We start from the raw sequence: 25,786 nt of genomic DNA, 5'->3' as shown, positions 1-25,786 counted from the left end.
AGCTGTAGTTAGGATGGTCAGATGCAAAAGAAAACAGGGCTCTTACATCTTTAATAGCTGTGTAGAAGAGGGAATTTCAGCAGGTGTGGTTTGCATGACCAGCTGCTGAAATTCCATTTTCTGTACCACTATTAAAGCTGCAGGAGTCCTGTTCTCTTTTCCATCTAGCCAAGCTAGCAGTAGTAGTATATCTAAGACCCAAACTACATGTGATGGTGGTAGATCTGTGTCCTCAAACACAGCTTTTTCCCAATCACATCAAAAGCAGGTGGTTGAAGCCAAATGGGTGTTTGGGCAGAGGGGTTCTGCACCCTCTCCCACCCACTGTCTTTCCTTCCATAACTACCCCGCCACAAGGTTTTCTCCTACCTGGTCTCATTTTTGTATCAGAGCCCTGATGGGGAACATGGGATGTGTGAGATGGGATGCAGAAGTAAGCACAGCAGAGCTGGAGGTTTAGCAGTTTCCATGTTCATGCCCCTCTAAAGTGTATCCTATCTTAGGTATGTGCAAGGAACAAAAACAAAAAATCAGTTATTCCATTCATTTTTGTTAATAACTTTTCCTTTGTTCTATTATTCCTTTGTTTGCTTTTTTATTCATTTGCATAACTAATTCAGAACTTTGTTATTCCCGTTCTTTTGCATTTTTTCATTCATTTAAAAGAGGGACCCAGACAGTCTTCTATTGCCTATAGCTTCAGTGTTTTCCATCTAAATGGCAGGAAACATTTAGGGTGCAATCCTATGCACGTTTAGACAGAAAAAAAAGTCCTACAATTCCCAGCATGGCTGGGGCATGCTGGGAGTTGTAGGACTTTTTTTTTCTGTGTAAACATGCATAGGATTGCACCCTTAGGCATCTTACTTCCCCACCCCAGGCAGCAGAACTGCCAAATTTCATTCAGACAAATTGGTCCCCATTTGCTAGGCAATTTTAAAAGGTACACATCCAATAATCTTGTAATGTTTGTGTTCTTGTTTTCTCTGTTGTTTATGTATGAATGCTTCTGTGAGCCACTTTGAGGACTGTAGCTGAAAAATGGGTTATAAATCTACAAAATAAATAAATTACAAAAAAATCACTTACTTTTAAATAATCAAAGATAACATGTAGGGTGTAATTGTTTATCTGTTATGGTAAATTTTTGTATATTTCTTAGGCCATCATTCAAATTATGAATACTTCATGATTTAACATATCTCTTAATGCTGGAAAGTACCCTTGGGGCTTTTCTGTAGACTACATGGAGGTAGGCAATGAGCTCTTAATTGTAAAGCAGGGATGGGCGGCCCGTGGCCTTCAGCTTAATTTCATGTGGCCCTCAGCCTCCCTGCATGCAATCACGTCAGACCTCTGACCAAATCTATCTGTCCCTTCCTTGGCAGTCCACTGCATGGGAAGGAAGAGGAGAGAGAGACGGGGTGGCAGAAAGAGAGAGAGCGTGCAAAAGGGGTGACCTACCAATTTTTGGCTCTGGCCCTACCCACTGCTGGCTTCAGCCCTGCCCACTGATGAGATGCAGCCCCCAAGATGATTACCAATAACAGAATGTGGCCCATGACAGAAAAAAAGTTGCCCACCCTTGTTGTAAGGGATATGTCATGTAATTATCCCTTGGATAAGTTCATTTTAGAAGAATCATACAGATAAGGATGAGGGCTAACTCTGTCTTAAGGCAACCAAGATGTTTGATTGTGTTAAGAAGATAACATTGATATCTTACCATTGATATGTTGTACATTGTGCTACCATGAACTGTGGGGTGGCCAGTCTGGGTTGACAGGATTTAAATGAATTCTGAGAAATATTTCTAGCCTATTGTGTGGGCTGGCATGAGTGCGCAGTCGCTACACAAGGCCACCAGAAATGTGTGACACCAGCTTGGAGAGTCTCAACATGATTGGGCTGCATACTCAGTAAGAGGCTTTTCAAACATTATAGCCGCCCACATTGAGTGCCACCACAGTGAAGTGGTTTTGAGCAGCCTACACACAGGGATATGTTATTTGAATCCATTTTCAGAAAGAGAGAGTGGGACATTCTGGAGAGGAAGAGAAGGGGAGGGGTGAGCTTGTTCATAACTGCTTTGTAGCCTCACTGAGGAGGGTGGAATCACCCATAAGATAAGGAAAGGGAGGGTTTGTTGCTCTGTGGAGAATTCCAAGAAGTAGAGAGGATAGGGAATGTTTGCTCCACTAGACTCTATATCAGCTTCTCTTCAGAGAATATAAAATTCTGATAACTGAAATTAATCAGGCCTTTAACAATGCCTGCTCGCATTAGGTCCAATTGGTAAGTTCAGTTTCATTTTGGCTCCCATTCTTGACGTTACATTATTCATAAGCCAAGGTTAAACCACATCATGCAACACGGATACTTGAATCGTTATGTAATCATTAGGTGAGCACCTTGGCCTTGGCTTGCTACCACTTCCAGTGGTACCAATGGTTTCTGATTTCATTGCTAGTCCTCCCCCCACACACACACACACCCAATGTTTGTTGCAAAAGAAACAATGAACAATAGATGGACAGCAGTTTGCAGATGGAGAATATTCATGTGACCTAACAACTCAAGAGTTGATGATCACTCAGGAAAATAAAACAGAGCATAAATAAGTGGCTTCATAAGCGCTTGGAACATAAAGAGTAAAACAAAATACAGGACAACCTGACTAGCAAATTTCACAGCTGTAAAAAAATGAAATCCTAGTTACATAAGTAAGTGGAATAATCAGTGAATTTGAAAGAGGGGGAAAGCTATAAATGTGTTTGACTGAGTCACTGACAGTCTAAGCTCGAGGAAACCAGACCTTGGGCATTTTTCTCAAGTAACACTGAAAAGTACATTAGAACCTCCTTTGTACTTGTCAGTGCTGAACTGTAAGCAGTGAAGAATATAGGACTTGGATTGCAAGTCCTAGCAGAATGGGGATTGGAGTTGGGTGGACAAATCTGATCAAAACAATTAAATTAAGAAGCCCATTATATGCCGTCAAATTCCTGGGAATAGAGGAAAGTCTTAACCTGCTGCTGAAAAGATTATACTTTTGGTGCCAGGTGAACCTCAATGAGGGGGGACAGCATTCCAGAATCAGGGAGGGCACCACCAAAAATGCCCCAGACTTTGTTGCCATTCTTCAAATCTCCCTTGGAGGAGGCACTCAGAGGAGGGCCTCATATGTATGAGTAGCTTCATACCAGGAAAGGTGCTCCATCACGTATTGCAGTCCCAAGGCATGTAAGGTTTTACTAGGGATGGCGGAGAATTTCTGAGAATTTCTCCACGAATCTCAGTGAGGCCGAATGCCAACGCATTCGGCCCCCCAAAATTGGCGGTGAAATTCTCCGCCCCCCCCCCCCGGGATGGGACTTACCTCCTGCGAATGTCCCTCTCGGCGGCGGGTCCCGGCGGCGTTTTGGAGGCGTTTCGGCAAGGGCGGGGGCAGCGGCCGGTCTTCCGACTGGCTGCCACCACCGCCGCCATTACAAAATAAAGTAAAAAAAAAAACAAAAAAACCATGATAGGCTACGTAACGATTAACGTAGCCTATCACAGCTAGATTTCCAAAGTCATTTTCAAAGTATTTTCCAAAGGGAAAATAGCGTGCCCTTATTTTCGCCGTAGTCTACGTAAATCTTTACGTAGACTAGACATGCCAAAATAAGGAACGCAAATGGCGGCGCCCCATGGGCGCCGCCATTTGCGTACACGCTTTTTTCTTTTCCAAAGTCAGCCGTGATAGGCTACGTGACGATTTATGTAGCCTATCACGGCTGACTTTGGAAATCTAGCCGTGATAGGCTACGTTAATCGTTACGTAGCCTATCACGGGTTTTTTTTTTCTTTTCACTTTTTGTTTCGCAGCCGGGGAGACAGGGCGCCTCCCCCCCCGGCCTGAATTTCGGCCGGGCGAGGCGGGACACCTCCCCTCCCTCGCCTGAACTTCAGGGGGAGAAGTGAAGCGCCTCCCCCCCACCATCAAGCCAAGCTGCAAAAAGGTAAGTGACTTTCGTACATCCCTAGGTTTTACAGGTTAAAACCAGTAGCTTGAATTGGGCTTGGAAATATACAGGCAGCCAGTGCAAGCAGGCCAGAGTCAGTATAATATGCTCAGACCTTCTGGTCCTCACTCTCAGTCTGGCCATACTTTGCACAAGCTGCAGTTTCCAAACGGTCTTCAAAGGCAGCCCCATGTAGTGCATTGCAGTACTCTAACTGGAAAGACACATACGGTACTGGCTGCTGGATCACGCAGAGGATGCATACAGCAGCCATTTGTGTTTCCCAATAGGAGTATACATGTAGAAGCTTGCTCTTCATGCATATGGGCCATAGCTAGATAGAAGAAAATATTATCAAGATATGTGCTAAACTCCGAGCCTCCCCTTTTACTCAGTGTTTCTTCCCCATTCCACATAAAATATCTTCCCAGTTCCCCTCAGTAGTATGTTTTTTGCTGTAGAATTAAGGAAGAGGATAAACAGCCTCTCCATTTTAAAAGCACATCTTTCTCTCTGTGTGTCTGTCTCTGTCTGTCTCAAAAAAGTATATATGCAGGCACGATGCAGGCAAGGCAATATACAAATAAACATTCATTTTAATGTTTGATGCATCAAATACTCTGACATTGCCAGCTCTCAAAATAAATGGTTTGTTTTAGAGGTTGGATATGTCATATTAGCATCCACCCAGGAGATAAGAAAAGAGAAATAGATCAGAGAGTGATCAGGACATCAGGGAGACAGTTTAGAGAGAGATGAGAGAGGCCAGTTACCAGGGAAAATGTAAAAATAAAAATATATATAGATGAATTCAGCAAGGAAAAATGTATAAATAGGTCATTGAAGCCCAACTGAAAAAAAAAATTAACTTCCTAGTTATAGCCTCTAGAGGCTTAGTCCTCTCCCAAGGATATATTTATTAAGCCATGATATGACTTATTTAACAGGATGGCTGGATGGACAGATAGATAGACTCAAAGTGATAGGGAAGCAGTGAAAGCGAATTCACATAATGTAGCACTGAGGGTTAGGACTGGAAGAGCGCAGCCTCTTAGAATTAGCCTTATTCAGTGGTTCCCATCATAGCACCAAATAAAACTTTTCTTCCTTGCTGTCACTCCAGTTGTGTCTTCTTTTGCCACTATTGGGGCCATTCACATGGCATACTTTGCAGCTCCAGGGGGGTTTCTCCATGAGAAATTTACTCTGAGCTGGCTGCATTTTGAGGTCGTTAGGGATACATGACGTTGTGACCATCCAGCAGCCACCCCGGAGCTTATCAGGGAAAAACTGGAATTCCTGAGACTGCTTGAAGTCCGATTCTCTTCCTTAAGTTGAGTTCTCTGCGGTATAGCTCCTGTGTGCCCCAACCCCCACATTAACCTCGGGATGCTAGCCCTTGCCCACAGTAGTAGATATGATGGTCACCTGAATTAAGTATGCTATGCTTAATTCAGGTGACCATCATATCTACTACTGTGGGCAAGAATCCCTTAGAAGAAATGGAGTAGCACTCATAGTCAACAAAAGGGTAGGAAAAGCAGTACTGGGGTACAATCTTAAAAACGATAGAATGATCTCAGTACGAATCCAAGGCAAACCATTCAACATCACAGTAATTCAAGTCTATGCCCCAACCACTGATGCCGAAGAAGCTGAGATTGATCAGTTCTATGAAGACCTACAACACCTTCTAGAACTAACACCAAAAAAAGATGTCCTCTTCATCATAGGGGATTGGAATGCTATAGTAGGAAGTCAAGAAATCACCGGGATAACAGGCAAGCATGGCCTTGGTGTACAAAATGAAGCAGGACAAAAGCTAATAGAGTTTTGCCAAGAGAACACGCTGATCATAGCAAACACTCTTTTCCAACAGCACAAGAGGCGACTCTACACATGGACATCACCAGATGGTCAATATCAAAACCAGATTGATTATGTCCTATGCAGCCAAAGATGGAGAAGCTCTATACAGTCAGTCAAAACAAGACCTGGAGCTGACTGTGGCTCAGATCATGAGCTTCTTGTTGCAACATTTCGGCTTAAATTGAAGAACGTAGGGAAAACCACTAAACCATTCAGGTATGACCTAAATCGTATCCCTTATGAATATACAGTGGAGGTGAGGAACAGATTTCAGGGATTAGACCTGATAGACAGAGTGCCTGAGGAACTATGGACGGAGGTCCGTAACATTGTTCAGGAGGCAGCAACTCAATCCATCCCCAAGAAAAAGACATGCAAGAAAGCCAAGTGGTTGTCTGATGAGGCTTTACAAGTAGCTGAGGAAAGAAGGGAAGTGAAAAGTAAGGAGAAAGGGGAAGATATATCCGACTGAATGCAGAGTTCCAGAGAATAGCAAGGAGAGACAAGAAGGCCTTCTTAAATGAACAATGCAAAGAAATCGAGAAAAACAACAGAATGGGAAAGACTAGAGATCTCTTCAAGAAAATCGGAGATCTCAAGGGAACGTTGTGCAGAGATGGGCATGATAAAGGACAAAGAAGGCAGGGACCTAACAGAAGCAGAGGAGATTAAGAAGAGGTGGAAAGAATACACAGAAGAACTATACAGGAAAGATCTGAATGTCCCTGGTAGCCATGATAGTGCGGTCACTGAACTTGAGCCGGACATCCTCGAGAGTGAAGTCAAGTGGGCCTTAGGAAGCATTACTAACAACAAAGCTAGCAGAGATGACAGTATTCCAGCTGAGCTATTTAAAATCCTAGAAGATGATGCTGTTAAAGTGCTGCACTCAATATGCCAACAAATTTGGAACACTCAACAGCAAGACTGGAAAAGGTCAGTTTACATTCCAATTACAAAAAAGGGCAACGCCAAAGAGTGTTCAAACTACCGCACAATTGCGCTGATTTCACATGCCAGCAAGGTGATGCTCAAAATCCTACAAGCTAGGCTTCAGCAGTATGCGAACTGAGAACTACCAGAAGTACAAGAGGAACTAGAGATCAAATCGCCAACATTCGCTGGATCATGGAGAAAGCAAGAGAATTCCAGAAAAAGTCTATTTCTGCTTCATTGACTACGCGAAAGCCTTTGATTGTGTGGATCACAACAAACTGTGGCAAATTCTTAAAGTGATGGGAGTACCAGACCACCTTACCTGTCCCCTGAGAAACCTGTATGAGGGTCAAGAAGCAACAGTAAGAACCAGACATGGAACAACCGATTGGTTCAAAATTGGGAAAGGAGTATGACAAGGCTGTATATTGTCACCCTGCTTATTTAACTTATATGCAGAGTACATCATGAGAAACGCCGGGTTGGATGAATCACAGGTCGGAATTAAGATTGCCGGGAGAATTATCAACAACCTCCTATATGCAGACGATACCACCCTAATGGCAGAAAGCGAAGAGGATCTAAAGAGCCTCTTGTTGAGGGTGAAAGAGGAGAGTGCAAAAGCTGGTTTGAAACTCAACATTAAAAAAACGAAGATCATGGCATCTGGCCCCATCACTTCCTGGCATATAGAAGAGGAAGAAATGGAAGCAGTGACAGATTTTATTTTCTTGGGCTCCAAGATCACCACAGACGGTGACTGTAGCCATGAAATTAAAAGACACTTGCTCCTTGGGAGGAAAGCAATGGCAAACCTAGACAGCATAGTAAGAAGCAGAGACATCACCATGCCGACAAAGGTCCATCTAATCAAAGCTATGGTTTTCCCAGTAGTAATGTATGGCTGTGAGAGCTGGACTATAAGGAAGGGTGAGCACTGAAGAATTGATGCTTTCGAATTGTGGTGCTGGAGAAGACTCTTACGTGTCCCCTGGACTGCAAGGAGGTCCAATCAGTCAATCCTAAAGGAAATCAACCCTGACTGCTCATTGGAAGGACAGATACTGAAGCTGAAGCTCCAATATTTTGGCTGCCTAATGCGAAGAGAAAACTCTCTGGAAAGACCCTGATGCTGGGAAAGACTGAAGGCAAAAGGAGAAGGGGACGGCAGAGGATGAGATGGCTAGATAGCATCACCGATGCAATGAATATGAACTTGAGCACGCTCCGGGAGAGAGTGCAGGACAGGAAGGCCTGGCGTGCTATGGTCCATGGGGTCACGAAGAGTCGGACATGACTGAACGACTGAACAACAACATGCTAGCCCTGCCCAGGGGCATGCCTTTCACCATGACCCCGGTCAAGGTAGGCATGGTGGAGTATTCCGCCACGGATCCCAGTGAGGCCGAATGCCAGCGCATTCAGCCCCCCGAAATCCATGGCGGAACAAAGCCCCCTGCCCCCCATGGCGGAACGAAGCCCCCCGCAAAATGGGCCCAGAACAGAGCCTACCTTGGTTGGCCGTTCCGGTGCTCCTTGAATGGTGGCCATGTCTGCAGCCGCCATTCGCATCTTTGGAATGGCCGTGATAGGCTACGTAAATACGTAGCCTATCACAGCTAATGCAGGGACGCCATTTGCGTCCCTGCAGAGGCTGTGATAGGCTACGTAAATATTTACGTAGCCTATCACAGCTAAAGCGGGAACACAAATGGCGTAGGGAGCCTGGCCGGCAGCCCGGCAGCCCAGCAGGAGCCCGGCAGTGGCTGGAGGCCCCACTGCAGGTTGGCCCGGCTGGCCATGGAGCGGAGCCAGCCAAGCAGGATTCCAGGGGGGGGGGGAGGAACGGAGTCCCTCCCCTCCGTCAAGGATTCCGGGGGGAGGAATGGATCGCCTCCCCCCACCTGTGGAACCCGGCGGAGCCAGGTGAGCGGGGTTTCGTACACCCCTAGGTCAAGGGGTGTTTCCTGTGTGTTTCCCATCCCTGCACAAACCTATTAGTGTCTCCTCAGAAGTAACTCCTATTGTGCTCAATGAGACTTGTCCCCTGAAATGCAGGTGCATCTGGAGTTTCAGGGAAAAGGACAAAGTGGGGGGGAGCCTCTCTTATTCATTGAGGAGCCCCTGCTGGTCAGATGACATTCAATCCAACCCCCACCCCCACCTGGAAGTATGTTCTGTGAAGCAATTTTTACTGGTGTGGAACACTCGCTCATGGAGCCCTGCATGGCCTGAAGCACAGCAAAGCTGATTCCTTTTAAAAAATCCGGTACTCCTCCATTCACTTCTCCTTCCATTGTCATGGAAACACCCCCAGGAGTCATTCCCATCATAGCTGCATAAACATTGAGGCCCCAATCAAGCCTGTCTAAAGTTTTCCTGAGATTTTCTTTTCGGTTGTTTTCTGTGACCAAGATAATGTGTTTGGCAGTGGGGCTCTCCATGTTTTTGCTTGGGCATATTGCCCTTCAGAGAAGAAGACATTTCTTCTATTCTGTGGTCATGTAACAAAAAAAAACCTGTAAAAGTTATTTTTCTATATAGACAAATAGAGACTTAGCAGGGCCATGGCACCCCAAATACCAAGGAATTAAAAATTGATCAACTAAAGGGGAAGCAAACATTGTCAATCTCTTTGAAGTTAATAGAGTGGGTCTCATTAAACACCAGAAGAAAATGTTATCCTTAAGGTTATTTCATTTTTATTTTATGGTGTTAAGTGTCAGTTAACACATTGCAGTGCTGAAGTCTGGGGAAAATAGTTGCCCTTTCAGTGAAACTACACCTTCATACAGAATCCTTAAGAGTCAATATAAGAGACTCACATGGAATTACTTGGGAGCCCCAATTAATTTTTCAGTAACAAACTTTATGCTTTTGATAATCTCAGCAATTATTCTTTTTCTGTCAACTCTATTTTTGGTCTTTTGGGGGGGATGAATTACTCTAAATACAAAAATACGGCCTCAGGGCCATATTTAAGTCCTCACTGATTTCAGTGCAGGAGCATTAAGCACATGATTATCTCTTCCCCACTGAAATCAATGGAAGTGGTGTTTCACTTCAGCAGGATCACACCCATTAACACTGCCTGCCATGCAAAATGTGTAGCTTGTTTCTCAGTTTTTAATTTGGGCTAATATGCAGTTACAATGCCAGTGTCAAAAAAGATAGAAGATTGCCAGCTTCAAAAGGTTTTGTATCTGTTATCATGTATGCATCCAAAAAGAGCCTGAACCTTCACTGAAATGGTGCCTAACTTTTTTTGTCTGATGATCATCTGAAGGGAGCAGCAGCCAAAGAATGGAAGAGCATAAGTGATTTGCAAGGATGCATCAAGCTCTCTTTTACACCCGTCTGTATGTATGTATAAGAAAATGCCATGATGGTCATGGATAAAAGATGGTTCACCTATGAAAAGGGTGATACAGTTTTCATGGGCGAAGCTCATTAGCATCATTATAATGAGTTATGGTCTTTGTTGTGAGAAATGAGAAATCCTGCAGTCTCGCCCTAAAGAACATTAAAGAAACATTACTGGCAGGAAATTGAAAAAGTAATATATGTTAGATGGAATACGACAACTTTTTTTCTGATAGAGCAGACAGATAAATGTCACCTACAAGTTTCAAAATACATTTAATTTTGCCACCACAATGGATATTCTCTTCATAAAATATATATGAATCGGCTTTGAATCATAAAACTTGACTGTGATAAACAAATGCATATTTGATAACATAGTTTTTTTTAAGCTATCCCTCCCTCCCACCCCCAGGCTCTTTGTTATTTTCAGTTCTTTAAACTTTCATTGCTGATTTCAGGATGTTAGACTGGCAAACTTCAGGTAGTCTGAAGTTGGATTAACCCTTTTAATAAGAAAAAGGATACCTATTTTGGTGCCTCATCTTGGTATAGCCTTTAACACCTCTTAGCTAATGTTGATTTAGGCTCATTTCAGACATAATAAGAAACCATAGTTTCCCACTATGGGAATGTGCCATGCAGTGAGTCTCAAGCTCTCCCTCCCTCCCTCCCTCCCTCCCTTCCTCCTCCTCCTCCTCCTCCTCCTCTTTTGTGGCCATGAGGATGAGATTGAAAGTTTTTGCTTTTAAACTAACCACAGTTGCCACTTCCAAATTCAGGGAACTATGGTTTGAATAAACTATGATTTGAGAACAAGCCAGGATCTAAAACCAGTTTGATCCTGGCTTGTTTACTCTAACCAGAGTTTACACAAATTACAGTTCTCCACATTCAGTTGTCATAGGATACCGAGGTTAGTTGAAAATCAAAAGCAGATTTTAATCTACTTTTGAAATCTTTTGATCTCCTCCATACCAGCAAGAAAGATGGAGAGGGAGTGTGCAAGACAGGGCTTGCCACAGCTCATTCTTTTAGTGAGAAGCCATGGTTTCCATTATATCTGAACCTGGTCTTAAAAGAAGCATATTGGATGATGGGTCAAGTTGTGGGTCAAACACCTTCTTGCTTGCCAAGATTTCACTTCAACTGACAGTTTGCTGCACTATCACGAGGTTTCCAAAAATGGGTTATCTGAGGTGTTATAAATTTGGATTGAATGGCAAACTGGGCACAGAAATACCCTACCCGGTGCCAGCTTGTCTGGCTAAAAGGGGGGGGCCATTGCGGGCGGGGGGGTGACAAGACGTAGGGGCCTCTGATTGGTGCACCCCAGTGGCACCACCATGCAGGGAGGGGCATGCTGAGCTGCCTTAAACTCAGCTCCCCCTCCCAATCTCAGCTCCTTGGCGCATCGCAGCTCCCTCCCACCCTCCCCTTAGCAGTGTGGGTTTTTGCCGGTTGCCCCTTCGGGAGCCATGTAGGAATTGTTTGGCTCACAGTCCAATTGGCCTAGGACTGTGGGTCTTTTTCGCCTACATCACACTGTTAGTTGGGGTGGGTGTGTCCTATAGGGGAATACGGTCTATATCATCGGTCACATTCCACTTGGCGGCTAGGACGAGCAAAACAGGAAAGGGAGTAGGGATAGTGTGCATGCAGAGGCACCTTATGGTGACAGGTGACGCCTGAGGCCCCCCGAACGGGTTGTGCAGCTCGGCAGGGGGATAAGGGTTGCCTGGGAGACCAACCCTACTCACTCACCCAGGTGTTGTGCGGCACCGGGTTGGGGGTGACACCGGAAGGTCTACCTCCCCCAGAAGGGGCAGTCCGGAGGAATGGCGAGATCACCGCCACCCCTCAGGCTGGGTGTGTTTTCGCCCAAGAAGTGTCAGATAGCCACTGACACAGTTAGATGCCCGTTCTAGTTACCACTTTGCAAATATTTCAATAAAATGTGGCCCAATTTTCAACCCAAGCTTGTTGTCTGCGTCTTCTTTGACCCATCACCGCTCGCAATAAAGCAACCTTTTGATCTCTTAATCTAAAGGTTCTGTTGATACGCTTAATCGAAATCACTGAAGTGCTAAACGGTCCTGTGAACTGGCCCTAATTTTTGGCAGTACCAATAGGACTGCATATATAAGACAGTCTCCTGGATAAGGGCACTGATACTTTGGGCTGCATGGTGGGGGGCTTACCACTGTGGTCATCTATATGTGCGTAAGCCTTTAAAGAGACTGCTGATAAGGAAAAGCATGCAATAGCCTTGCTGTTATGAGTACAGTTTCACAAGTGGGACCTGTAACAAAATGTTGCAATGTACTGTCACATCCTGATAGCATAGGAATACATCAGTTCAAGGTTTCAGGCCAGCCAGTCAACCATGCTTTCCTCCAGAAGCCCATTCCATTACCCCTTCCCCACCTCATCCAGTTTTCTGTTTACAACTGATAGACAGCATCCGTGGTGGCTGAGCAAGCTTGGTCATTGCTAAATTGTAGTGGTCTTTTACGAGGGTTTTGGGGGGGTACTTTTCAAACCTCAGGGCTCTGCTGTGTATGCTGAAACCTCTCTCCTGTTTCTTGGTGTCCTCGTTTTGGCTATAATCATGTCAGCACCCACTACCTGAGTTTGCTTTTAAGAAGGAGTAATAATTATTAGATCTGAGTTTGACTCATAGGAAGCTGCCTTATACTGTGACACCATTGGTCCATCTAGGCCAGTATTGCTGACACTGACTGGCAGCAGCTCTCCAGGGTTTCAGGCAGGGCTCTTTCCCAGCCCTGTCTGGAGATGCCAGGGACTGAATCCGGAACCTTTTGCATGCAAAGCATTGTCTCTCCCATGAGCTACAGTCTTCTAGGGCACAATGTTTTTCACCTTCCACTAAATGCCTTTTCTCATATCAGGACAAACACCATTGCACAATTCCTGCCATAAAAGCATAGTATGTCCCTGATAATCCAAGACTTCTTTTATTGTTTGCATACAGGAACAGCAGCATAACAAATCTGATGGATATAATAAAGCAGGAGCCTGCTGTTTTACAACTCCTTAATCCTTAAACCCAGTTATTCTTACCAGATCCTGGTGGTTAAGTAACAAAATATGCCGTGGTTTGTATTGCACCAGAACAGTGACATGTTCCTATAGAAAAGTAAATAAGCCAGAACAATTTGGATTTATGGATGCCAAGACTATGATCTGCCCTTACAGTCCTAACCAAAATTGGAAAGGGGGAGTAAAAGTCAGTCAGTTCACATGCCATAGGACAGAGTCTTTCAGTGACTGTATCCAACTATACTTCTAATATTATTAACTCAACATTTCTCATGAATTAGAATATTAATTTGAAATTTAGTTTCTAAAGTTTCCCAGAATAAATCAGTGGATTATTGTATATCATACTGATGGTCTAAATGTATAAAGAATGGCAACTGTTGTAGTAATATCATACCAAATGTCATGTTAAATTCTCTTTGCGATTAGGGGAAGCTAAGTGATTAAATGAATTAAAACAAAACAAAACAAAACAATGATGGTTCTCCTTTTGTTAATTCCACATTGCCTTCATGTTTCATAATCTTTACACTTTCAAATTGTGTTTTCTAGTAGCTAAGTGTAAAGGTAGGGACCTAGACTCAAAGCTTCATTACGAAATGAGTTTAGGGAATAACAAGATAGAACACTGAGCCTTTGCTTTGAGCTATGCTTGAATAATTGAAAGAACAAATAAGAGCCCAAAGGCAACTTTACGATGAATAAAATCCTTCCTTTATACATCCAAACCTTTCAGGCCAACTAGCAGAAGTGCTGAGTTTTAAACAACCTGTAAATGAAATTATGAAGACAGACATCACAATTGAATAATTTCTTGTGGATGTGGGGGATCCAATGCACACACAATGCTCCCTATTCACATTGATGGAAGATATGCTTCCATGCAAACAAAGGGAAGTATGCATAGCACAGGTCCATCCATTGAACTGAAGGAAGAAAGCTACACATGCAAGTGTCTCATGTCTGCACTGTCCACTAGAAAGCTTACAGTAATGCTGTTATTAGGGGACTAGATTTAAAGCTGAACTATGTGTTCAGGAATATCATATAGTATACAATATAAGAATGCAGGTGTGTAATGGGACACTTCCTCTTAGGGGTGTACGAAACCCTGCTTACCTGGCTCCGCCTGGTTCCTCAGGTGGGGGGAGGCGATCCATTCCTCCCCCCGGAACCCTTGACGGGGGGGAGGCAATCCGTTCCTCCCCCCCGAAATCCTGCCCGGCTGGCTCTGCTCCGTGGTCAGGCCGCGGAGCTGCCAGCCAGGCCAACCTGCAGCGGGGCCTCCAGCCACTGCCGGGCTGCTGCCAAGCTGCTGCCGGGCTGCCAGCCGGGCTCCCTACGCCATTTGCATTCCCGTTTTAGCCATGATAGGCTACGTAAATATTTATGTAGCCTATCATGGCAAAAAAAAAAGGGAACGCAAATGGCGGCTACGACGGCCGCCATTTGCGTTCCCTTTTTTAGCTGTGATAGGCTACGTAAATATTTACGTAGCCTATCACGGTGAAAAAGGGAACGCAAATGGTGGCCACTGTAGCCGCCGCCATTTGTGTTCCCTTTTTTTTGCCGTGATGGGCTACGTAAATATTTACATAGCCTATCACAGCCTCTGCAGGGATGCAAATGGCGTCCCTGCGTTAGCTGTGATAGGCTACGTAAGTATTTACGTAGCCTATCACAGCCATTCCAAAGACGCGAATGGCGGCTGCAGACATGGCCGCCGTTCAAGGAGCACTGGAACGGCCGACCAAGGTAGGCTCCATTCTGGGCCCATTTTGCGGGGGGGGGGGGGTCATTCCACCATGGATTTCGGGGGATGAGCGCATTCGGCCTCACCGAGATCCGTGGTGGAATTCTCTGCCATGCCTACTTCCTCTACATGTAAAAAGTTAGCATATCAGGGATAAAAAGGTTCTAGAGTAAGCTCCCCAATTTATTTTTCTGTTATGTACAATTGTTGTAGGTTTGGGTTTTGTTTTGTTTTTACTTGCATCCCTGCTTGAATTGCATGACTAGTCCTTGGAGTGGTATGTAAGTGAAGAGCTGGATTAACATCTATGCCATTCATTCAAGTGTAATTCATTTTGATGAGGCATTGTATAAAGCATTAATCTTAAAAACACAACACGCTTTAATACAAGGGGCCATCCTCCTGCTTCTGACCTTTCAAACTGTTCACTTCAGCAGTGTCATTCTCCAAATGCCTGACTGCAATCCAAGAAATGCATTTTAAACGTGGATGTAAATGTTTCTATTACTGATCAAACTAGCACAGCAGTTTTTTTGCCTTGTGGGGACTGGAGCCTTGCTGGCTGAAGTTACAGGCCCAGAAGTGACACTTCAAGGCCATGTCCTTTGTGACTTGTAAAGCAAAGATCCTCTCTTTTGCAAGGCTTCTGCTGACAGCGTAAAAAGAAAGGTAATTCTTCCCATTTGGTAACATTTGCTGAAGTAAAGATAGAAGGCATCTGGCCACAATCCTTCCAAATTACATAGGGGTGATAATTTGATTTCTGCATCAGCTGAGCTCTCCAAATTACCCGTGAAAAGACAAACTGTATAAAATATTTCTGAGGTCTAATATATATGTTTCCAAGGTTTCATCCTCATCCCCCCCACCCCACCCCACACACACACTTTCCCAGGATATAGCTCAGGTTATGCGAAGCCAGGCATACAATGACATGCAGGGTTGATTGCCTCTTGCCGTTCACTCATAACATTTCAGAATTGCTCATATTTTGGAAGCTTTTTTTTTTTTAAACAAAAAAAGGAAAGACCTTTAACCCCTTAGGTAAAGGTCCAAAGTGGAGGTTGTTGGGCCAAAGGGAAAGCTGGAAGTTATTACCAGCAATATAGGTTGTGCATAATACCTAAAAAAAAACCCAGACAAATATGCCATTTTTTCCACAAAGATGTATCTTGGCACATTTATAACTTTTATAAACTCACAAAACCCTGCGGTTATCGACTGTTACCTTGTGACATGGGGAAAGTAATGGATTTAGGCCTGTGAGAATTGAGTTCATTTATAAACTCCACATCTGTAAAAGATGACCTACTTCACGAGTTTTATGTGCAAATAGCAACTCGCAGATTATAAAATCCTTTTCATATTAGTAGTGTTCTATGAATGTTTAATAGGTAGTTAGTTTTCTCATCAATATGAGACTGTCATCATATTTATACAGTCAAGTCAGCTTGAGTTGTTTTTGGTTTGCGGGGGCACATCTGCATGTGGCGATCACTTGTGTGAATTTGCAGACTGTGGAAATCCATGGCTTAGTTTAACATACAGTAGTTCTCAAAGAATTTTCACAATGTAGTGAGATTATCTGGACACTTACTGAAATATTCACAAGAGCAGTCCAATAATACCTTGCACTTCATTGTAAGGGTTATCAGAGCACCCTTATTTCTGTAGTGCCAATGCAGACCATACTGAGAAAACATAAGAGTAAAGGGATTTTAAGCAATTTATCATGACTCTGTGTTGAAATATTCTGCACTAAACTACCTTGGAAGTCACTGTAAAATAGACTCATAAAAACTGCTTTAAACAGTTTGCAAACTCACTGTCAAGGTGCTCTTTAAAATGCCCCCTTGTATAAATGTCCCTTAACTGACAAAGAATGGTTCTGAATTCCTTGCCAGTGGAAGATATTAAAAGTAGGTTTATGAGCAGTTTTGTTGCCTCAAGACCATTTAGTCCTCTCTTTGTTCAGGAGGTGGTGGTCTGAATGGCTTCCTAGATTTAAAATTCCATACATTACAAAGATCGAGATAGTTTGTTATGGGTGTATATTTGTGAGATATTAGCATGCTACCTTTCACACAAGGAGTATAACCAAAGCACCTTACTGGCCACATGCTGCATATGGCCAAATGATTTTCTATATCAATGGTTTTTCATATGTTTACTTTCAGAGAATGCTTTCTGTGGCTGCCTTTACATGAGGCATTTATAGCATACTTGTGATGGGTCACTCATGGAAGTTTACAGGTCCTTTACATGAACCTCCAGGGCACATTTTGATCTTTATCCCACCGTGAAAACCCCCCCTGAGATAATCCACTATTTAAATGTAAATATGCTTAAATGGCTACGTGTAGATGTTCGGTTCTGCTATAACCACAACCTAGGAAGAAGAAGCCATTGGGCAGAGCAGGACAATCAGAATTGCCCCCCCCCCAGCATGTCTGCCTGTTGACCTGGGCTGGGAGCAGAGTTTTCTTGGCCAGGCTAGGAGAGGCTCAAAGTGAGAGTGGAGCTGGCCGGGGGAGGAAGAAGAAGACAATGGCAACGCCCATGTAAACAATGAAGCCACACACACTCCCCATGCTGCTTTGCAGAGAGAGAGCATGAGCAAGTGAGAGATCCTTGAATCCCTTGAGAGACTCACTTATTCACTGCTCACTCTCCACCCCAAAGCTGCAGAGAACATGCCTGTGTAAAGAGCTGATCTTTATCTTGCTTAGATTGCAGAAACAGAAGCCCTGATAAATTGTGAAATAAAAAGCCTTGAGTGATGAACTCCTATATCAGCATTTCTTGAAGGAATCCCTGGGTTCACTTGGATCACTGTCCAATGGGGAAGGCAACTTCAGGGGCTCTGGGGGCCAATTTCAAACTCCTGGAACCCCTGGAGGCTGCACTGCTGGCATGTTCCACCAAATTTCAGCAGCAGCGGCAAAACAATTGGTTGTTCTCATGCCTTGTTTTAAAGCTATATTTGGCCACTTTAGGGCACTGTTGTGTTTTGTTGCTGACATTTGGTGGCAGACCACTGATTATTTTGTTACTACTGCCATACAGCAGCACATTTAGGGATGGGGCGGGGGGCACACATAATGCCAGGAAGCGCATGTGGCCCATGGCCCACGTGTTGCCCACTTTAAGTGTTGACAATGAAACATTCCAGGGGAACATCAGTAGGGATGAGCAAGCTGCCTCAGCAACTCAGTGTTCCCCAGAAGACAATCTGAAAACTACTGTAGTTTATACCACCTGCCATGCATGGCCACAGCTAGAAATAGTGATTACACCATACAATTTCTGTACTGGACAAAATGTGTGCTTTGGGTCCAAGGAAATGTTTTCTGCTCACGTATGTCTATGTGACTGCAAACTTTAACAATTATTTGTAACTCGTAGAATTTCACATATTGTCTTTTCTAGATTATTGGAACAATTCCATTGATGCCTAATCCAGTCTCATCCAATCAGGCAGCAGGAGGAGCTCAGGGCCTTCAAGTGCAGCCAATTACACCACAGTTATTGACCAATGCCCAGGGGCAAATCATTGCAACAGTCATTGGAAATCAGATATTGCCAGTGATCAACACCCAGGGAATCACGCTTTCACCACTCAAACCAGGCCAACAGGTAAAGTATGAATGCAGTGTTTAAAGTAATAGACAATTGTGGAAATATCTAGATTAACCATGGTTGTTTTTCTCCCTTATTCACCACCAATTACTGCCTTATGCAACAGAACGTATATTCCATTTACAATCAGAGTTTCCTCACTTCTGAGATCAAGCTGTTTACCACTCAACCAGCAAGAAAATCCTGAGTAGGAGTGGGAACCTCCTAGAATATAAGGGGCCTGCTGGATCAACCAAAATCCCACCTAGTTTAGCATTCTATTTCTAAGAGTGGTCAGCCAAATGACTCTGGGAGGCTTCCTCTGTCCTCAGCATTTGGTATTCAGATGCATACCACATTAAGAACACTCCCGGAGCAGGTTCTCTTCATATTTGGATGGTGCCAGTGCAGCCCAGCACCTACCACCCTTAGGCCACTGCCAGGACCTCAGGGGATCACCACTGAAGCTTGCCCCGAGTCCTTTGTGTTGGTGTTTCTTTAAAAAAAATAGTTTTTTTTTTCCTGCTGTCTTATGGCAGTGGTGACAGACCTCTACATGGGCTGGGCAGATATCTACACACACACACACACACACACACACACTTTCCCCCTTTATTTTAAACTTCCCACTGTTCAGCAGCACCAGATCCTAGTCCTCATTGACTCAGCCCTCTGGTTGCCATCTTGATTTCACCACAGTGCACTGGAGATTTGAGTGCATTGGGGGGGAATTGTGGGGAAATCAAGATGGCATACCACTGAACTGAGGGCTCAGTAATAAAGGGAAATAAAGGTATTAAAAAAATGTTTCTCAGGCTGAGAAGAGATCTGTCACCACCATAATAGAGCAGCAAGATGAAAGGAAGTAGCAAGCAAGCAAGCAAGCAAGCAAGCAAGCAAAGAAGGAAGGAAGGAAGGAAGGAAGGAAGGAAGGAAGGAAGGAAGGAAGGAAGGGGGTTCCGGGGTGGGAAAGAGAGGTCATATAGGCTCAAGGCAGGCACTTCTCCGAGGGCCCCTCAATCCTGAAGCCTGCTCTGAATTTTGATATTCCAAACAGCAACTGAGTCAAGAGACTTGCTCTCTTTAGCCCAAGCTGATTTAATGCTGCTTCTCCTGGCTTTGATTCTTGTTCTCCCTTGCTTTAGGCTTACCCCTTACCTACAGATTGCTGCGGCAGAACAGCCCTATTCAGTCATTCCATTTCTGGTTATACTCAACACGTGAGGAGAGGGAGTGTTCTAGCCCCGCCACCCTCATCATGTGTTGCCATTGCCCTCAACTTGTGGAGGGTGCTTTTCAAAAGAGGAGAGCCTCCAGCATCCATGGAGGCCCTCCACGCAAACCAGAATGCTGCATTCTGGCTCATGTGGACAGCCTCCATGGATAGAGGAGGCTTTCCTCTTCAGACTGTTCCTGGAGCGCTCCCTCCCTTCACATGTTGAATATAACCAGAAATGGAACTCCTGAATGGTTTGTGCAACCTGTGCCTAGTTAGCCTCATGTCAGGTGAACCTTTCTAACCCAGCATACCCTCATCCAGATGAGCTAAGTGAACATTGGCCTGACATGATCCAGCACTTGCCATATTTTTCCCTGATGCACAACTGTTAAAAGTACAGGAAGTCCACTGGCAAGCTTAAATTGCTTGCCCATGATCATGGAGAGAGACTTCTATGTGAACCAGCAGTATGCAGGTGAATGTTGCAGATGTTTATGCAATCTTGCCATTACTTTTGGATCCACGAAAATCACTGAAAAATGTATCTGCAAATCACTTAGTCACAAGATGCCTTTCTCCATACAGTTCCAGGTGCATGCATTCCCAGGATGATCATGCCTATAAGAGCAAACGCGTGATTGCTTTATCACCCATCCAGGCTTTCGCAAGTTTGATGTTAAACTCTTAAGCAAAGCTGAATGAATATAGGGCTAGAGCACATAGAAGGAGGAGCAGAAAGATCCTCAACCGATATGTTAGCATTTTATTCTATTCATTTTTTAGTTTTGTGTGAATTGACCCCAAATCGCAAAGCTACGTGTTCAGATATAGGCTGCTTTCCCACCAGCAACAAACCTGAAATCAGTGTGATGCTGGAAATGGTAACATGGTCAAATTCCTGCTCAGACTGAAAGGCTGTTTCTCCATCTCTGAGGTTCCTAGATCATAGTCACATGATAATGACACTGCTACCTTAAGAACAATAACATGCTGGAACAGACCAAGGGTCCATCTAGTCCAGCATTCTGTTCACACCAGGGCCAGCCAGCTGCCTGTGGGGAGTCCATAAAAAGGACACAATATCTTGATCTGAACAGTGAAGAATTTTAATAGAATTTGTGATAGACGGTAAGAGATGCAACTTTGCTACACATACACAGTGATTAACATACTACAGCACCCCAGTTTCACTGCTTATCGCATAACATAATCCTATGCCCAATGCACTGGGATCCCATGAAAACAGTGCATCCCAATAAAAAGAAATAGAACTATTACTTGGAGAACACTCTGTTATATTAACCTCTAAATGCTCAAATGATTTTGTTTTTTGACCCACAAAGACACCATCCTAGTAAAAAGCTTGCAGACTAATTTACACAGTCAAATTACATTTATTATTTAAAAACACCCACAAAGTAATCTAATTTGCTGTGCTTGAATTGGTCCATATTGGAGTAGCTCAAAAATACATTTAAAAGTTGCTGTTTTTTCAACAGCAACCTGTTAGCCACTTTGGATTATATTAAATTAATAAAACACATATTAGATTGTCTGTGCATTTTATGTTCTGTCTCAGGCTACAATCCATCATCTTTCATTTGTAAAGCAGTTGTATTTTCAGGAAGTGGGGGGAATTCTAGAAGGAAGCTCATGCCTGAATCCATTTCTTGTTCCTTTCATATTAGAAAGTCATAAGGCTACCACTTTGCACTATTTTTCCCCTCACATTTTGGGGTCAGTACAAAAATAGTTGTAAGAATTTTTTTTTTAATTAGGGCACAATACAGGTAAAGCTAACCACTTTAAATACTATTGGTTTCAGTAAGATATTTAGGACACAATCCTATGCTTATTTAGACAGAAAAAAGTCCTACAACTCCCAGCATTCCCCAGACACCCTTAAGCACAATGCTTACCTCTCCCATTGAAATCAGCTGGACCTGAAAGTGCTTAATTTTGGCTGATCATGCCTTTACTTTCTAGGATGATGGGAAAGAAAGATATTAATAAGATTATTCTGAGAAAATCCCAAAACATTACAGTTTAGGTTTGGATTTCAAAGTTAATACAAGTTTTGCATTCAAAGCAAAGACAGCAAATAGTTCTTAAAATTCAGGCCCCAACGTAAGTCCACAAGGAGCAGATTCATTTCCGGCAGTGACGACACTAGTACAAATATGGGTTTTAATTGCAGATTGGATGTGAAATCAGCCCTTATGATAATGAACTGTGCCATGGGTGAGGTTGCCCATGTCATGGCAAACACAATGAAAAATGTTCATGGTAGATGGGTACACTCACTGTGATCAGGACCACTCAGTACTGGGTTTCCCTACTCTGTTCAATTTCATTTTTAACAGAAAAAACTGACAGTGAGATAATTCATTTCTGACACATCCGTTCAAGAAGACATAAATCCCACTGTTGAATTTCATTGGTTAAAACTAGAAGTTATTTGTGTTCAACACAATTAATGTATAGAACTGTAGATCTAATCAATGGTATGGCATTGAGCATTCATTATACCTATCCATATTCAACAAATATTTTATAGCCAAGTCACACTCACCAAGCCAACAAGGTGAAGCATTAGGAAACCCCTGCTCCCCCACACCTGGACGTTCTGTGTGACCCAGGACATACAAACATATATATTTGCATATAAATGTGTATGTATGTACCTCTCAGCTACATACACGTATTCCACTCTCAGAAAGTAGGAAGATTGCAGGCATATACAGGCACACATGTGTACACCCAAGGACTTTTGTGGTTCTGTATGCACAGCGGGGGCATACGTATGAGCTGACCTCCCCACAGAGGATAACTGATCTGATGAGTTGTGAACCAACCCTTAGGAATCTGTCATTCAACAGGAAAGCATGAATAATCTTAACAGTACAGGAATGGATCTAAAATCCTACCATGCCCAAAAGAAAAGTCTGAAAAGAGCTAGTTTGTGATAGAGACAGGGCAGCATATGTGGGGGACTGAACAGAAACACATGAGCTAACACACTGATTCATGTGATGCCAATGCCTGCATTTCTCTGGGGGAGGGATCTGTTTTCAAGGATAATATACTGGGCGATGGCTACTAGAATTTTCCAATGTATGAAAGCATGCAGAGAAAGAATTCTTTATAGCAGGGGTGAACAAATTGTGCCCACCAGATGTTTTGGCCTACTACGCCTTCTCTGCTGTGGCACCTCGGTTGTGGAATGCCCTCCCCTTGGAGACCCAATTGATGTATACATTGGTTTCATTTTGGCGCCAAGTAAAAACGTGGCTTTTTACCAAAGCCATTGAGGGCTAAATGCATTTCCTAAAGTAGCACACCGTTTTAACTGTTTTATTGTTTTAGATTTTAATTGGTTTGCTTAACGGTTTAATATGTTTTAGCTGTTTAAATTATTTATTGTTTTATACTGTTTACATTGATTTATCTATACACTTCCCTGATATCTTAATGATATAGTGTGGGATACAAATGTGGGATACAATTTTGGGATACAAAAATAAAATAAATACTCCAATCATCCCTCACCATTGGCTATGCTGGCTAAGACTGATGGGTGTTGCAGGCCAAAGCATCTGGAGGGCCACAGATTGCCCATCTTTGCTTTACAGCTTGGAAGAATAAGCCATTTCAACTCAGCTGTTCCTTTTATTGCACTCCTTCAGCCTCGATACTTCAGTCTGAGGTACCCAAGCAGGCAGAAACTTCTACCTTTCCAAAACTACTTTTACACTCCAGTAGAAATAAAATCAGCCTGTACAGATCAGAATTCTGAATCAAATGACTGCTGTCATAAATATTTTTATGCCATCCACCACTATTACTTGAGTATACATAAAGAAATTTGAAAATGACATATGTAAGCTGTTCCTGTCCCATTCTGCCCCACTCTACCAACATATAGCCACACTCTGTTGTGACTAACTCTAGTTTACTTAGGGCGCAATCCTATGCATGTTTAGACAGAAAAAAGTCCACAACTCCCAGCATTCCCCAACCAGCATGGCTGTCTGGGGAATGCTGGGAGTTGTAGGACTTTTTTCTGCCTAAACATGCATAAGATTGCACCCTTAATTGCAGGCACCCCACACCTACATTTACTACAGTTATGGAGACCATTGAAGTGGTAGTGAAACTTGATCCTTGACATTGCATGGAATGGTCTCATAGGGATCCCATGGGAGGATCTTTGCCTCTGTCCACCCTGCCCTTCATAATGATGAGCATTTTAATGCCAGATTACTGTAATGTGCTATCTATGGAACTCCTGTTGAAAAGTGGAAGCTTCAGTTGGCACAGAAAGCAGCGATGACAATTAACATAGTCAAACAATGGGGCACTACAAGAGCTCCGTTGTTTGACCATGTTACACCAATATCACATCAGTTGCATTGCTCCCTATTACCTTCTGGGTCCCATTCAAGATGCTAGTTATCACTCTTAATGCTCTAAATGGTTTGGGACCAAGAAATCTGAATGACTCTGCTTCCATATGTACCTACCTACACAGGTGTGTCCCACCCCCTTCAGAAGCATAGAAGATAGGAAACAGGATTGGGTCTTCAGTCTAGCACCCCTTTAGTAATGTCATGTAGATAAGTGTTGTTGTTCTGTACTGTGTGGCCTCTGAGAGACTATAATGTCTCTGTGTAGTCCTGAGGCCCAGTGTTGTTGCTGTGTTGAAGGCCTGTTTTTGTAATAGCTGCTTGGTGACGTTCTGAAGAGGGAGAGGGCTTTGAATATTTATAGATGGAGCCTGGATCAGGTACATTCAAATTTGATTGGCTGGAGCTTCTAGGTAGCTGGAAAAGAGCAGCTGGAAAATGACCGTTGTGGATTGCGTCAGTCTGTGAGGAGAGAGGGAGAAGGTCTGCTGGTTGATGGGTGGTGTTATAGGAGTACTAGGAAAAAGCTGAGGAGAATGTGAATTGCTAAGGCTTGAATATTAACCTATTCCTTCTCTGTGGGATAACCATATGTGGCTGGTGAAGATCAGGAGTAGGGAGCAAGTGGCTGGGTTATGCCAGGAGGGTGCCCTAAGATCTGGCCAGAAGAAGGTTATACAAGCAGGCAGTAAAAATCTAGATAAACCGTCCAAACAGCCAGCAATACAGCAGGAGGAACTTCGGGAGTCAGAGGAAGACTGTACCTAAGAGGTGAACCTGGTTGTAAGTGTATTTGACTGGGGTGGAGGTTTAGGGAATTTGGCCTGAGGTAAAAGAAGTAATTAAGAGGCTTGTAATAGCAACAATGCCTCTTGAGTCCTTAAGAATTGACCGCAAGCATTCTTTGGAAAACCCCAGCATAAATATTAGTATTATGTACAAAATATCCCTTTAATAAATTAACTTGGTTCATAGTTCATCTTGTCTCTAGTGTTGATGCCCATCTCATGCCTAAGCCTCTTATATCAGCTACTAGGATGTTTTACAGTATTCTAAGAGAGTTGCTGGCAACGGAAAAGAGTCAGCTTGTGGAAATCTGCTTTATTGTGGCAGAGAGTTCCTTAGGCCCTGAAATATAAGCATTTGTTAAAAATAAGAAACCCCATAGGTGAGATTGCCCAGTGAAGGAGAAGTTTCCCCATAGGTGGTGGCAGCACCTGGAGAGAAAATCCCCCATAATCCTACGCCCTCAGAGGTGTAGAAGATAGGGAAACAGGATTGGACCTTCAGTCTGGCAACCCCTTAGGCTATGGAATTCATTGGCCCAGGAGGTCCAGCAAGTTATGTTTATGGTGTGTGCTTAGCTGGCAAATGGTAACGACCTTGTTTAAGTACACTTTACTCAGTTTTGGATGGATTGTGCTGCTTTAAGTTATTATCTGGTATGCTGCTGCTGAATTAGTTTTTTGTGTTATTGTTGGTCGTTGTTGGGGGGGGGGTTAATATGTTTTGGATTTGTTTGTTTGTTTTGCTTTGTTAGCCACTCTATGGA

The 25,786-nt window shown here is 43.5% G+C and overlaps 1 protein-coding gene across 1 annotated transcript in view; it reads left to right on the top strand.

Annotated features, from left to right (window-relative positions):
- The window catches only part of POU6F2 (POU class 6 homeobox 2), a 475,368-nt gene that overhangs the window by 440,030 nt on the left and 9,552 nt on the right, over nt 1-25,786 (top strand). Inside the window, exon 7 of the mRNA XM_084860397.1 lies at nt 18,421-18,627. Coding sequence (XP_084716523.1) covers nt 18,421-18,627 — 207 coding nt within the window. The remainder of the gene's footprint in view (nt 1-18,420; nt 18,628-25,786) is intronic.

This window comes from Heloderma suspectum, chromosome 5 (assembly GCF_057233095.1).
Source record: "Heloderma suspectum isolate Gila_16-S chromosome 5, 16-S_ref, whole genome shotgun sequence".
Classification (NCBI taxonomy): domain Eukaryota; kingdom Metazoa; phylum Chordata; class Lepidosauria; order Squamata; family Helodermatidae; genus Heloderma; species Heloderma suspectum.
Note: the sequence above shows the minus strand (reverse complement) of the source record. Positions and strands in the feature narration are given on the sequence as shown.